General features: G+C 36.8%; 1 protein-coding gene across 1 annotated transcript in view; it reads right to left on the bottom strand.

Annotated features, from left to right (window-relative positions):
- Window positions 1-392: 392 nt before the first annotated feature.
- The window catches only part of LOC121427381 (telomerase protein component 1-like), a 36645-nt gene continuing 21705 nt past the window's right edge, over window positions 393-15332 (bottom strand). Inside the window, exons 14-23 of the mRNA XM_041623744.1 lie at window positions 14937-15115; window positions 13642-13949; window positions 11316-11444; window positions 10874-10986; window positions 8741-8873; window positions 7812-7928; window positions 6803-6946; window positions 5032-5112; window positions 4161-4319; window positions 393-2609 (exon numbers count right to left, since the gene is read on the bottom strand). Coding sequence (XP_041479678.1) covers window positions 2430-2609; window positions 4161-4319; window positions 5032-5112; window positions 6803-6946; window positions 7812-7928; window positions 8741-8873; window positions 10874-10986; window positions 11316-11444; window positions 13642-13949; window positions 14937-15115 — 1543 coding nt within the window. The 3' untranslated portion in view covers window positions 393-2429. The remainder of the gene's footprint in view (window positions 2610-4160; window positions 4320-5031; window positions 5113-6802; window positions 6947-7811; window positions 7929-8740; window positions 8874-10873; window positions 10987-11315; window positions 11445-13641; window positions 13950-14936; window positions 15116-15332) is intronic.

Here is a 15332-nt window from a genome sequence, read left to right as displayed (position 1 = left end):
CCTCATTAGGCCAATACACAGCAAATTTCTGCTTTGAATTCAGTTATCCAAATTGAATCACAAATCTTCAGAGAATGGGCTTCAATGAGATTGTATGGTATGTATAAAATAAGTAAATATAATAAAACCAAGTGATTTTATTTATAACTTGAAATGAAATTAAAACACAAATTATCAAACATTTTTTTCTTCCATCACAATCAATAATGTAATATAGACTTCATCTCAGCCTTCTTCTTTGTTTCCATGAGACATTAAAGCTGAAAAATTCCAACAAACTTCCTAGGAATAGTGATTCACGTCAGTCAACCATAAATACTATCAAACTAAGTGTCCAACGTAAAACTGTCCAGCTCACTTTCATTGCAAACATATGCAAGGTGTATATTTCGAAAAATTCCTGAGATAAAATGGGTGGTATTCTCATACCAATGGTTACGTTAACCTGAGGCAAACTTCAGCCACATATCTATGGAGTGCCATTTGCTACCTCATTTATCAACAAATCGATTCAATGATGTAGAAAAAAAAGCTGCATGAAATTGAAACAATAATCAATAATATAATAATTTTGTTATGAAGTGAGAAGAATAGAATACTCTGAATACTCAGTGAATTTCAATCAATTATTAAAGAAGTACGACAGCATTCCATGAGAGTGCGGACTCAAATTCTTGTGAAGCCTGGAGGAGCTACATGTAAACCTTAAGAATATTACCTAGTAAATTTGCAGTGTATGAAACTGAGTACAAAAATATACACTGTACATAGGCAAAGAACTATCCACTGCCACACATACATTTACTTCTTTTTTTTACAGTCATGAAGCAAATCACAATTCTCATTGTTAACAAGTCACACACAACTTTACATTCACAGAAAAATGTTCAATCTGTACTATTTACAAGACTTGAATACAAATCTGAAAGACATCTAGTATTGAAGATAATTAGCAGCCCTGAAACATGTCAAAACACTGGTACAAGATTTCATCACTTGTTTCATGAACTGGCAGATACGGTGTACTCCTAATCAAAGGGTTATATACATGATGTAGATATAAATTTTTTATATTGTAAATTCAGATACTTATCCTATAGCATGGCAAACAATTTTACCACCTACACTGCACATGTATTGAAAGTTAAGATTTTAAATTTTCAGATTATTCAAGCCAAGCTATTCTTCATAAATGCCCTGTTGGAGAAATTTGGATTAAACTTGTGAGTAAAATTATGGAAAGGAAGTTTTGATACCACTTGCTCTTACATATTTTACAAAGTGAAAAACATGTACAAGACATGATTAGCACTCATCACAATGGGCAAAATTCATAAACAACTTCCTCTTTTGTCTTTTTTTCACAAAGCGACAGATTTGTTGAGTACATTTAGGAAATCGTTTTGTGAAAAAGCAAAATCTTACTTTTCAGGCATTTTCATTTTCACACCACATGAAGCATATCATAAAAGTCTAAAACTTGTGATATAAGTCAAAGAAGTAAGTTAAAGATCTAAAAATAATAATGATAATAAAGTAAACCTTGAAAAAGTATGAAATTTTACCAGTTGCTGCCAGTTCAAGAAACAAAAGATTTACAAATTCCTCTTTTCAAAAATTGCTCAGTACGATCACAAAATAAATGCACTTTGATTTTACAAGTTCATATCACTAATAACCCTATTAAATAGGAAGTAAATCAACTAAAGTTTGATAAGTAAAACATCATCGCTACCAAATCTCAAGAGTAAGTACTTCAATATCTATTTCACATTTAAATTTCAATTAATTCTAAGTAAATGCACTGTACTTTTGCAGCTGAAAGAGTATATAAAATGATTTAATGAAAACAAGACATATACTGTTTTATTCAATGACCATCGATTCACAGTGCAGGGAGACCAAATATCCCTTTAATGGCCAAATGCTGTATTGAAATATAGTGTATACCTAAAATACACAGAGATGCACAAGATTTGAATATTAAAGTAACCCCTCCCAAATTCATCATATACATGTATGAAAGTTCAAAGTACTTCTAGATACTTATGTTTCTTCATTTTACATTCATTTATCAGAATGCATGTACATGTATGTTCACATGATGTTCTTAGTACCTCAAATATGCTTGTAGATTTCTTCATGTTCCTCAGAGCAAAAAAAAATTTACCTTTTTGTTCAGCAACATGTATTTTGTGTCAGCCTAAAAATGATGAGCATCTCTGTATCTTAGAATCAAGATCAAATACTACAGCAGAGTAAACTCTCCTTAGAATTTTTCAATACCTTAACCCAACTATTGTCTTAAATAATACACATGTAGCATATCAACTTACATATAAAAATACTCTCCTTCATATCATTATAAACTTTACAAAATTGATGGAAGAGTCTCATGATACGATTACCACATTGCCCGGGTGGTCGTCCTAATATTCATTGTCATCGTCATCCTCATCGTCTTCATCACCTTCTTGATAAAGCTCGTCATCGATGTTGGTATCCTGCATCTGTGCTGTGACAGCCTTGGCGTTTGCGATCTGTTTGTACCGCGGCTCGTTAAGGCAGTTATTGGCTGATATTGTGCGAGGGTGACCCTCTCCAAACACCTATCACAAGAAGATAGAATTTAAAGGGGAATGAAACCTTTGAAACAGTAGGCTTGCCTCAAAATGGAAAAATCAAAGAATAAGCACAAAAAAAGTTTGAGACAAATCGGACAAATAGAAAGTTATGAGCATTTGAATATTGCAATCACTAATGCCATGGAGATCCTCCCATTGGCAATGGGACAAGGATGTTTGATGTCACATGTGAAGAACTTTTTCTTTGATAGACTACAATGTATAAAATACCCCCAAAATGTCTCTTATTGCTTTTTGTTATAGTGATACAAACTCTTTATCCATGATGTATTCTTTAAAAATCTGTATTACATGCCCTCCTATAGAAATAATACATGATCTACTGATAGATCTGATAAAAGAGGCAGTTTAAGTGAAATATATAATAAAGTAATGGGGAGAGTTGTTCACAAGTGACATTACACATCCTTGTCGCATTACCGATGTGACAATCCCCATAGCATTAGTGATTGCAATATTCAAATGCTCATAACTTTCTCATGTTTTGTCCCATTTTTCTCAAACTTTCGTTGATCTGTTTCTTTGATTTTTCTGTTTTCACACAAGCTTTCTTGTTCAAAAGGTTTCATTCTCCTTTAACATATATCGCTTGACCGAGTGACAATGATTTACTACATTTTTCAGTTTAAAACAAATTATAACACAAGGAAAGAAAATGAAACGTGAAAAATGACAGCATCAAACTGCCACAAAACAAGGAGAAATACTGTCTGTTTTTAGTCATTACACCATGCATTTAATTCAATTTCAGGCAAGATTATTTTGAAAAATGTGCAGAAATGCTGTCTGTTTTTATTCTTTATACCACTTATTCAATTCAATTTCAGGCTTGATTATTATGAAAGTTCCAGTTAGGGCCTTTAGGATGCATATTTATACCACTGTCCATAAAGGACAAGTCCACCCCAAGAATAAGATGATTTGAATAAAAAGAGAAAATCCAACAGGCTGAACACTGACAATTTCATCAGAATGGAATGAAAAATAAGAAAGTTATGACGGTTTAAAATTTTGCTGAATTTATCAAAACAGTTATATGCACATCCTGGTCAGTCTGATTTCATCATCCAGTTACTATTTTTTTGTATTCTATTTTATGAAACATGAAATGATCACATTTTCTCCTCACTGTCATGTGATAAAAAGTTTTATTCCTCCCTGAAAATGTTACCATTTTGTTAACATTTTATGGTTCAGTCAAGTTGGTCCTTACTGTTTAAATCTGTAAAAAATATTGTATAATTCAAACAATAAAACAAAAGAAATAGTGTGAGGGACATCACTGACTTTCTCATTCGCATATCAAATATCACTGAGTTGCGCACATGTTTTGTGAACACTAAGCGAAACTTAAAAATGCCATGAGTTTCTTATTTCACATCCGACTTTGATAGAAGTTTCGGTGTTGTGCTTGTTTGATATTCTCTATTGATTCAAATCAACATTTTTCTCAGGTGGGCTTGAACTTTAAATGGAACAATGTGTGTTGCTAAGAAGGTCTTTATTTCTACTTACCTCAATACACAGCTGATGCCATTTAACAAAGTAATCATGAGCTGTATAATAATCCTGAATGTCTTCGTAGTATATACCAGTATTACTGACTATCCTCGTCATCAGTTTACAGTTCTCTCCAAAAGCTTGCTGGCATTGTTCCAGAGATATTTGGTACCACTTTGAAAAATTAAAATTTAAGATGCAAAGTCAGATATCAAACTGCAATGCTTTGAGAAACACATGTGCAAATCAAATCAAAATCAATTCTTTCATTATTGAAAGGCAATTCTATTCACTGAATATCAGAATAGTAATAGTAAGAAACCACTAGTAATGCAATAAAAATGCTGAAAATCACGAACACAAACATTCAAGGGGAGGTTCACATTTATATTCGGACATGGGGTCACATCAAAAGATGAAATTTACTAGCATCCTACATTCCTGTATTATAGTTTACAGGTACAGTATTGTCATTCCTACATAGCAGATTACACTTATAATAGGAAGAAAACAAGAACTGCTAGCTGCAAATACTTGAGTTAAGAAGGAATCTCTAATGAATCAGAGCGTAGTTCTGACTTTGAAACAGAGGGTCGTGGTGGGTCAAATCCAAGCCATGGTTGTAATTTCCTTCAGCAAGAAATTTATCCGCATTGTGCTGCTCTCAACCCAGGCGAGGTGAATGGGTACCCGGCAGGATTAATTCCTTGAATGCATGAGCGCTGAAAGGCAGCTCGAGCTGAAGCCAGGGTAATAATAAAAACACTGTGCCTGGGAATAGAATATTTCTAGATAGATGACGCTATACAAATGCATGTTATTATCGTCATCATGATCATCATGTTCATCATCATATTCATCATTATCATCATTATAACATGATTACCTCTTTCTGTTCTTCACTTCCCCTTTCAAAGAGAATAGCTTTGGTCATACTGGCTTCAGCCTCCTTTCCAAGGTCTCCAATCTGAAAAGAGAAAAATAAAGTAGAATGAAAATGCTACATCGGGGGGAGGTGCTCCACATGGAGGTAACTCAAGTCATGCTTAACTGTCGACGGGCATATGATACGTAAAACCCTAACCCTTTGCAATTTTATTGATAGTTATGCAGTAGCGCCCGTTCTCTAGCACGTTTTGACCTATGCGGCGATGCACTGTACAGCACAGCAACTCTGAATTTAAGTGCAACTCTGAGTAACACTTAAATAGTTGTGAAACACCCCTTAGAATGTCAACCCTTGTGGTGCAAAAAACTCAAAAACACAAGGAATCATAAGAGCAAAAACACGGAATTTCAAACAAAAATAAGAGAATTTTGTCAGCATGGACCTTAAATCTAGGCTGAGAGACTTCTGAGGAGAAAATGTAGAAGTGGCTAGATAATAGAGTTTTAGGAGCAGTGAACGAGAACAGCGTATCAGTCGTCTGATCGTTTGAGTCAACATCGTCTTCTGCCCTTGTTCACTACAGATTTCACTCGACTTGTACGTGAACGTACGTCCACGTGGAACAGCACGATAACCAGCGGGTCATAACACGCTGCCCGACCCGCAAGATTTGGCGTACCATCGCCTGGCGACCTGGTCGGGTGATGCGAAAGTGCAACTGTGCACACGTGGTTTGATTCCTTTTTACACGAGTTAGGATATATATCAATATATATTTTGGAGATCATAAAGCAATTTCAAATATGATAAACATAATGCATCGTACAACTTGCATTAATTTCGTGAAAAGTCACTGAAAACTTGTGTTTTAAAAGGGAAAGGTTGATCTTCATGCTGAGCTTGAGCGGTCAAAATGATGTCACTCACGTGCACATCCACTGTGATGTAGGAGAACCGCAAGATGGATGTGGCGAGCTCCTCGATTCTGATAGTGGACGTGCGTGACAACCTGCGGCCTACAACGTCATCTCTTACTAGTTGTCTATGTCGACGTACGTTTCACTCTCATAGCGTCTTCACACTGGCCTCAAAGATCACTACAGTCCCGGGACTGTCTTGACACTGTAGTGGTGTTGCCAAAGTTCAGTGTGAATTCCAGAACCACAATTAACTATCCCGGGACAACTTTGACTTGCTATAACTCCGCGAGTAACTTTTCCTAGGCAAGCCATAGTAATAGCAGTGGGACAGCCCTGCGACTGTCGCGGTGTTCCTTCGGTGTGAAGACACACCGCTACAATACCAGGATATACCACTTGTGATATATTTACTATAATGTGGGGATCTTGTGGTCTATTGGCTACATGGTCACAAGCCCACATGTGTTTTGTTGCGGAGGCCAAAAAAAATCACCTCCTACAAAGGGAATGGATACATCAAATTTATCCTGGAACTGTACAGGGATAACTTTACTAATATAAATGCAGTTACAGAGGGTTTATAGCAGTGTCGCCATCATGCTAGAGCACCGGGACCAATTTACCATATTATACGGGATTACATATTCAATACTTGTTTCCTTTTGCCAAGGTAGGGCAGAATTTGTTATATCGGAGCAAGAAAGCCCTTAGAAAAAAATTTTTGCGCACCCCATCAGAATGCCTTATGCAATGCTCTTAAGATCGATGCTAAGGGCATTTTTGCGCGCATATGATGCACAAAAATGTGGGGTTAAGGGCTATCTTGCACCGAAACGATGAATTGCTACCTCTTTGAACATCTGGATGGAGGATTCAATGTGTTTCTTGGATTCGTCGTAGGCTTCAGCGGGCAAGAGTGTGTTATCACCTCCACATTCCATCCATGTATTCAGAGAGAAAGCCAGCCGCATCAACGTGTTTGCTAATTTGAACTGATAAATGAAAGAGAGTGAAGATCAAACGTTCATGTATTTCATAAAAAAGGGTTGTCTTCACTATGGATGAATCAGAAAAGAGCACAGTAAACATACGAAACATACAACTTAATAAAAATTTTGACACTTTTGGCTTCCCATAATTCTAGCACAAGGTTAGACCATGGTTTAAGTTAAACCTGACATCAGAATACGGGCCAACGAGTTATTTCATGAATATGTAACATTATGTTATAGTGAGTGGAGTGCCTCTGGCAGTCTCATCTGCATTAATTGATTCAACATAGTAGCAGTGCAAACTTTGAAAACAGATATCAAATAATCATTCACAAAAATCACAATTCATATAATAATATGTTCATTGACCCTAAATGATTTTTGATCTTGATTAATATGATCAATAATATTTGATTACTCCTATGTCCACATTTCTTGAACTGCAGTGTATATCCATAAAATTACAAATTTGTGATGGCAAATTCAACAATTACATGTACATGTACCCCCAACATGGCCAAAGTTCATCAAACTTAAATGACTTTGTACTTTGGTCATGTGACTTGAAACTCAGACAAGATGTTGAGTGATGCTTGATTACTCTTATGTCCAAGTTTTATGAGCTAGATCCATAAACTTTCAAATCTACGAAGGTAATTCATCTAATACCCCAACATGGCCAAATTTATCGACCCTATTAAAATGACGAGATGGCGAGACAAAAATTGTGCATTTGCTATTATAAGAATTCTTTATGAAATGGAACCCAGATTTCTGAGGTCCCTGGGGATTTGACTTGGGTAGATTCTCCTATACCAGAGCTGCCAACCTGAACAAGAATATTTCAGCTCTTCTATACACATACCTTGTGAGAAGGTCCTTCTAACGTTTCTCTGATCGCGACAGCTTTCCTGCAGTAGTCTATGGCTGGTCTAAGATCAGAAATCTGTTCTCTTGTGATGAAATCATGAAGCTTAGCAATCTATCAGGGTTAAAAAAAAAAACCCACAAACAATCAAATGTTGAATTCTTCAAATTTCATATCCCCCTTACTGAATACAATCCATTAAACATGAGCTAATGATATTACATGGTCAAAATTGGCAACACGATGAAAATTAAAAAGTATTCTTTTAAAATGCACAATGGCAACTATTTGAAAACACTTCTTTAATCATTAATTTTGATTCATGTAAGATCCACTGTACATATATATATATATATATAGATATATATATATACAATTTCAAAATGTGAAAATTAAGGGAAAATATATGAATGTTGCAAGTTTGAGTAGCAAAATACGATTGCTTTTGATGTTGTGAAAGCTAGGTCGGTCACCTCTATGAATTCACAAGTTGGTTTATAAAACCAATGGTTGAACCAATGGTTTATGCAGATTTCATGTACATGTATAAATTATGCTTTTACAGCATATTTTATACAAATGTGCAATGCTGATGCATGCTTTTGTCACAATGTGCCGAAATGACACCTATTGCCATGGTTGTGTGGTTGTGTACGGTAATTAGTCATGAATCTTCCGTTTTGGAGAGTGGAATAATCAATTCAAAACAAGGGACTCGTGGATACAATAGCGTACGTAACCGTGGCCATAGGCGTCAATTTGGTGCACTGTGACAAGAGCGTGCATCAGCATTTTACATTTTTCCGATGTACGTGGTAAATTAAGCGTAACCTACAATGTATACAGGAAATATGCATCCCAATGGTTTTCAAAACCACCTTCGTGACTTCGGGCCTATGGGTTAAAAGAAGAAAGCGCTACCTTACCTCATCAAAGAGTTCACCACAGAGATCATAGATCTCCACCAGTCTCTCAGGTTGAGAACCTAATTCATCAGTCTCTATAGTTAGGACCTTATTGATGATACCCTGCGCTGCTTTGTACTGACCAGCTTGCGTCCTGTTTCACACAACACATGAAATAATATAGGATTCAATAATATAATAATATAGGATTTGTGCACGTATCCACCTTACTAGGTGCTCAAGGCGCTCTGATATTACCCCGGCTAAGCTGGTCTACCGATTCTGGTGCGCACAGCTTTTTGAGGAATTGCTTCCTGCCGGTACCCATCACCTCACCTGGGTCGAGTGCAACACAGTGTGGATAAATTTCTTGCTGAAGGAAAACGCGCCCGGGGGGGCCACTTCCATTCACGAGTGGATACCATGCGCGACCATGGGGTCTCGAAAAGCACCCTAAACACGTAATTTCCATATTCTGAAAATGCACCCCTTAACAAGTATTGACGTGTGAAACCCTACCCTTAACAAGTATTGGAAACAAAACGATACTCTTGGCAAATATTTCCTGAAATGAACCCCTAAACAAGTAAAGGAATGTTTTATTGTTACGGGTCCTTTGGTTGTCGGCTTTACCTTATTTGGTTTAGTACGACCCCACCTTCTACACCTCGCGCAAATATAGGACTCTAAACACGTAGTGTTGGGGCAAAAAGGACATCCTTTATAAAACATTTTAATTTTGTTTTATCATCCCCGCAAATTGGACCCTAAACACGTAATTTTACTAGCGAAATGGATACCCTTTTTTCATTATTTTTGTGTTTTTGACACCCTTTTCACGTTACGTACGTAACGTGCCCTATCGTGAAAAGGACATCCTTTTTACGTGTTTTTTTGGTCGCGCATGGTATCCACTCGTCAATGTAAGTGGCCCCCCCGGGAAAACGCGCCATGGTTAGGATTCGAACCCACGACCCTCTGTTTGAAAGGGAAGAGTCAGAACCACTAGACAAGGACCCACCCAAGATATACGTTCAAGTCTTCTTTTATTTATTCACTTATCAATTTTTTTATACAGTGTAGCATCACAATCATCATTATCATCAATCTAAAGTTTTAAATGCGGTTATGTCCTAGTGAAGGGGTTGGCCGGATTCACCTCATCCTTGCAGCAATCGCCTCTTACACCTTCCTTCAACTTTGTCTGATTCAGTGCATCCTCCATCCTCAACCCTCCTACTCTCCTCCCCCTAACCCCACCACATTGTTTTCCACTTTGAAACAAAAAGTAGTTTTTTAGAGGGAAAAGTATGAATTTCAGCCAAAAAAGTAAAAAAGAGTGTGAAATAGATAAGTGCTTTATTCATGCACCGTCTTTAAATATAGTAAAGACATGATAACAACATTGTTAGTCCAGGTATAGATCTTTATTCTTGTCATAGTCTTTTATATGATGGATGCATAATAAATGTGTGGATACAAAATTATCGCACTAAGTTCGGACTGGGGTAAGTTGAGCCAAACAGCATGGGGCAAGTTGAGCCATGGTAATTCTTATGGTAATGTATCTTAAAAAACAAACAAACCATAAAAATCGATTGAAATGCAGGCTGAAAGGAGCAAATTTATATGACTGCTCTTTTCCTTTTAAAGGATGTTAGTATTCATAGAGAATTAGCAAGTGAAAAGACTTTAAACAAAAAATTTACATGCTGGTTCTCCCCCCATACATTTTGTACGTAGTTTTTGTGTCTCAACTTACCCCATATATGGGGCAAGTTGAGCCATTTGACATCGTTTTTCAAAGGTCACGATGACTTTCAGTGTGGGGGTAGAAAGTTATATGTAGGTGAAAAACATTTCCCAAGAATCAAATTTAAAGGCAAGGTACTTATTTCTACAATAGTACTAGTAATATCAATTCTAACATGCAAAATGCAAAAAGTGTCACAACTTACCCCGACTTCCCCTACTCATTTACGTTGTATGTATACATGCATCTATTTCGATTATGATGCGATGCTTTTGGTTTTGAATTAATAAACTTGAAACTTGAAGACATCATAATCTACAAACAGCTTTATGAAACCATCGCCGGGGGGGGGGGTGATGAATTGCATGAAAGGATCGTAAGGTGATAAGGTTCATACTTACAGAATGTGTGCAAGACAGCTAAGCTTATCAGCAGTATTCTTATGATCATCACCTGTCATACCTTCACTCATCTCTGTGAATTTAGAAGCCATCGTGTCGTATTTCTCATCCATCTACACAAAACAATCAGAGGAGATATAGGTCAAATTTTCAAATGAGTCAGGCTTAAAATCTTGTATTTCACTGTTATCATACATATAGCTTGGTAAAAAAAAAATATATGCTCATATCATCATATTCTTGTCATTTCACAAAACAATCAAGTTTTTGACAACTTTTTTTGTGAAAGGATCAGTGTTTTACTTCTATAGTGAATGAGCTAACATCTGGCATGCCATAAACGTGTAGTTGGATTCAACATACTGTCAGGTTAACTAAACTATTTTTATGAGAATGTGGTCTTTTTATAGACAGGTGGTCCCTTCATTTTATTTGACCTTACCTTTCTCCAGTAAGATAGCAGCTGTGAGCTGTAGTCTTCATCATACAGACCCTCGATCATATCCCAATCACAGATGCACTCTGTCAAACGCTTCTTGTCTCCAAGCTTGATTAACTGGTATGGGTATTCCTGGAAAGAAACAAAAATAATTTCACAACAATAAGGTTTTTAATCCTGTTCGTTCATTAGTTTTGTCTCGTATCCATTATTGCAATGGGCTCCTTTCTACAATTCCCTCAAATCAATTAATCCGTGTTCAACGACTACATGATTAATTTTACAGGTTTCCCGAGATCATCCTTCCCAACCACTCTTTAATTCTCTTCACTGGCTTCCTTTTTAACAGAGAATTACGTTCAAATTACTCTTGATTGTCTACAAAACACTGAACAAACAGGCACCACAGTATTTAAGTAACTGCTTGAATCTGTATACACCAACTAGAGCTCTTAGGTCGGCCAGTGATCACCTTCGCCTCACATATTCATTAACTCGTACATTAGCTGGTGACAGAACTTTTACGGTGTCCGCTTCAAAATCCTGGAACGACCTGCCACTAATAATTATACAGTCTCCATCATTAGCAATTTTCAAAAAGTCATTAAAAACTCATCTCTTTCGTACTCTGTAGTTTTAAAATATTACATTTAATCAATTCATTGTAAACGCTTTGGGTCTAAAGGGAAAAGCGCAGTACTAATAATAAGAAATAATAATAATTCAAGTGCTTTCAGAGGGATGCAAGCAGTAACAATTATTCAGGGGATGTCTCTCCCCCCCCCCCCCCCGAATTTTGAAAATTGTACAGCAGTCTATTGAAGAGGGTCATATTGTGCCCCTCTGCCAAAAAAAAAATCCCCAGAATCCACATCTGCTATGACAGGCAATGTATCTTGGTTATGAACTTGGTAAAATAAAAGGTTTATAATATCAATTTAATATTTCTTAATTTTTCAAATTCCCTGTTTGTTATCAATTTGAAGCTAAATGTACTGATAGAAAAATTAAAAGCTCATTTTCTGCTGAAGATTTTTTTTTGAGGATTCAAAATTATATTTTGCTGAGGTACACCATAATATGTAGATTATTTGACAGGAAGAAAGACAAGTGGAATGCCTCTGGCCGTCTCACCTGCATAACGCAGTTCAATATAGCAGCAGTGCTGACTTTGAAAACTACTCTAACTCGCACAAGATGTTCAGTGATACATGGTTACTATTATGTCCACTTTTTATGAAATAGACCAATAAACTTACAGAGATATGATGGTTATTCAACAAAAAACCCCAACATGGCCAAAGTTCATTGACCTTACATGACCTTTGACCTTGATCATGTGACCTGAAACTCGCACAGGATGTTCAGTGATACTTGATTACTCTTATGTCCAAGTTTCATGAATCAGATCCATAAACTTTCAAAGTTATGATGGTAATTCAACAGATACACCCAATTCGGCCAATGTTCATTGACCTTTGACCTTGGTCATGTGACCTGAAATGCGCACAGGATGTTCAGTGATACTTGATTACTCTAATGTCCAAGTTTCATGAATCAGATCCATAAACTTTCAAAGTTATGATGGTAATTCAACAAATACCCCCAATTCGGCCAAAGTTCATTGACCCTAAATGACCTTTGACCTTAATCATGAGACCTGAAATTTGCACAAAATGTTCAGTGATGCTTGATTACTATTATGTCCAAGTTTCATGAATCAGATCCATAAACTTTCAAAGTTATGATGGGAATTCAACAGATACCCCCAATTCGACCCTAAATGACCTTTGACCTTGGTCATGTGACATGAAACTCATGCAGGATGTTCAGTAATACTTGATTAACCTTATGTCCAAGTTTTATGAACTAGGTTCATATACTTTCTAAGTTATGACGTCATTTCAAAAACTTAACCTCAGGTTTAGATTTTGATGTTGATTCCTCCAACATGGTCTAAGTTCATTGACCCTAAATGACCTTTGACCTTGGTCATGTGACATGAAACTCTAATAGGATGTTCAGTAATACTTGATTAATCTTATGGCCAAGTTTCATGAACTAGGTCCATATACTTTCTAAGTTATGATTTCATTTCAAAAACTTAACCTCAGGTTAAGATTTGATGTTGATGCCGACGCCGTCGGAAAAGCGGCGCCTATAGTCTCACTCTGCTATGCAGGTGAGACAAAAACTGGTTGATATGTCACTTTAAAGCTTAAAATGTAATTTTTCAAGTTCGATGAAACTCTCAAAATTCATTTTTGGCAAATTATTGCCAGTTTGGGGGGTTGCTAGTCACATTTATATTTTATCATGTACGACTAACCTCCACTTTCCTCTCAATATTGGAGACATTTTCAAAGTAATCGGCAAGCTTAGTGTTCCACCATCTTAGCAGGGTTTCGTTCATTGCTGCACCACCGTCTTCATCCTCGTCCCCCTCCCCAGCCAGCCGGGCATTGAAATACTTCTTCCTGATGGCCTTGCTCAGGGAGCGGTGATAGAAGTCGAGACGTCCTTCCCCGCTATCCCCGAAAGGTCGCAGGAAGGGTCGCAGGGCGCGGTAAACCTGGGCCCATTTTACGGCAGGTAGGGGTTGGAGCTTGTTGGATTTCTCCTTCTTTTCACTTGCACCTAGATGTTTAAAACAACAATGATGAAGGGAAGACTTAAGACTATTGACAGGGAGATTGATGGAAAGGGGATTAGAGGAAGAGAAAGATGGATCATTAACAATAAGAAAAACTTAAAATGGACAGTCTGTCGAAAAAAAATCTAGAAGAGAGACAGAAATAAGAGAACTGGGTGTAGTCTTCAAAGAGAAGGCTAGGAGTCCAGGACTGTGGCATTGGTAAAGCAATGTGGCCCAGTGGATTAGTCTCTGGACTTTGAAACACAGGGTCGTGGGTTCGAGTCCAAGCCATAGCGTAATTTCCCTCAGAAGAAATTGATACACATTTTCATTCATTCCCTGAAATGATTGCGCAATGAAAAAAGGCTTGAAATGTAATCATTTATTGCCAGGGTAATAATAATATAAAGTTCCTTTAGAAGAGTAAAGAGATGTAAGATGATAGCATGACATGTGCTATAAAAGAACCGATTATTCTTCTTACTATTATCCCACTGCCATCCATATTTTGCTTTTCCCTGATGAAAATCGTGATTACAGATAAATTCTAGTTCTGGTAACGATCTCAAAATGACTTTTTACAGAATATAATGACCACCCAAGTGTCTGTTTGTATGAATAAAAAATATTTGCCAAAGGATTCTGGAAGAAATTTTGTCATTGCTGAGAAATTAAAAGCAAAAAAGCAAAATAAGCGCGAATTTGGTCACTTCCGTCGAGTCTTTATTCCAGCAATGATCATACACTTTCCCACGTGTGCCTATCTGTGTTGGCAATCTTCAGTGTGATCGTATTTCAGCTTAGATTTTATGATTTCACAAAGTTCAGTTTATGTAACAACCAGATCTCGATCCATGATGAAGTCATACTTAACCTTGGTTTTACAGACTTTCTCTCGAAATTAGTGTTTTACTGCAACTACTATCATTTAGCTTTAAAAATGATAAATACTGAAAATGTAAAATATAAAGACGTCTCATTTTACAAACCCTTTTCTTTGTTGTTTTCTCCATCATCTGAAGGCATAAGGTTATCTTCATCTCCAAGAATGGCCAAGAGTTCCGCTTCCAGGAGACCAGATGAGGAGCATTCCAGAAGACAAAGGGTCGCTACCATCAGACTCCCTCCACTTTCGTCTTCAAATCTCTCCAGGACTTGGGCCAGGAGCCTTGAGGAAGGATGGAAACATGAAACAATAACATATTCCTACATAATTGCAAGAATAAGAATATTCGCTATTTGTGTTGTACAACGCCTTGGAATCTAGTGAAAATATGAAAAACAAGTGGAATGCCTCTGGCCGTCTCACCTGCATCACGCGGTTCAATATAGCAGCAGTGCTGACTTTGAATACTACTCTAACTCGCACAAGATGTTCAGTGATA

The sequence above is a fragment of the Lytechinus variegatus genome, chromosome 14 (genome assembly GCF_018143015.1).
Source record: "Lytechinus variegatus isolate NC3 chromosome 14, Lvar_3.0, whole genome shotgun sequence".
Lineage (NCBI taxonomy): Eukaryota > Metazoa > Echinodermata > Echinoidea > Temnopleuroida > Toxopneustidae > Lytechinus > Lytechinus variegatus.
The sequence above is the reverse complement of the archived record's forward strand: the minus strand, read 5'-3'. Positions and strand labels throughout refer to the sequence as shown.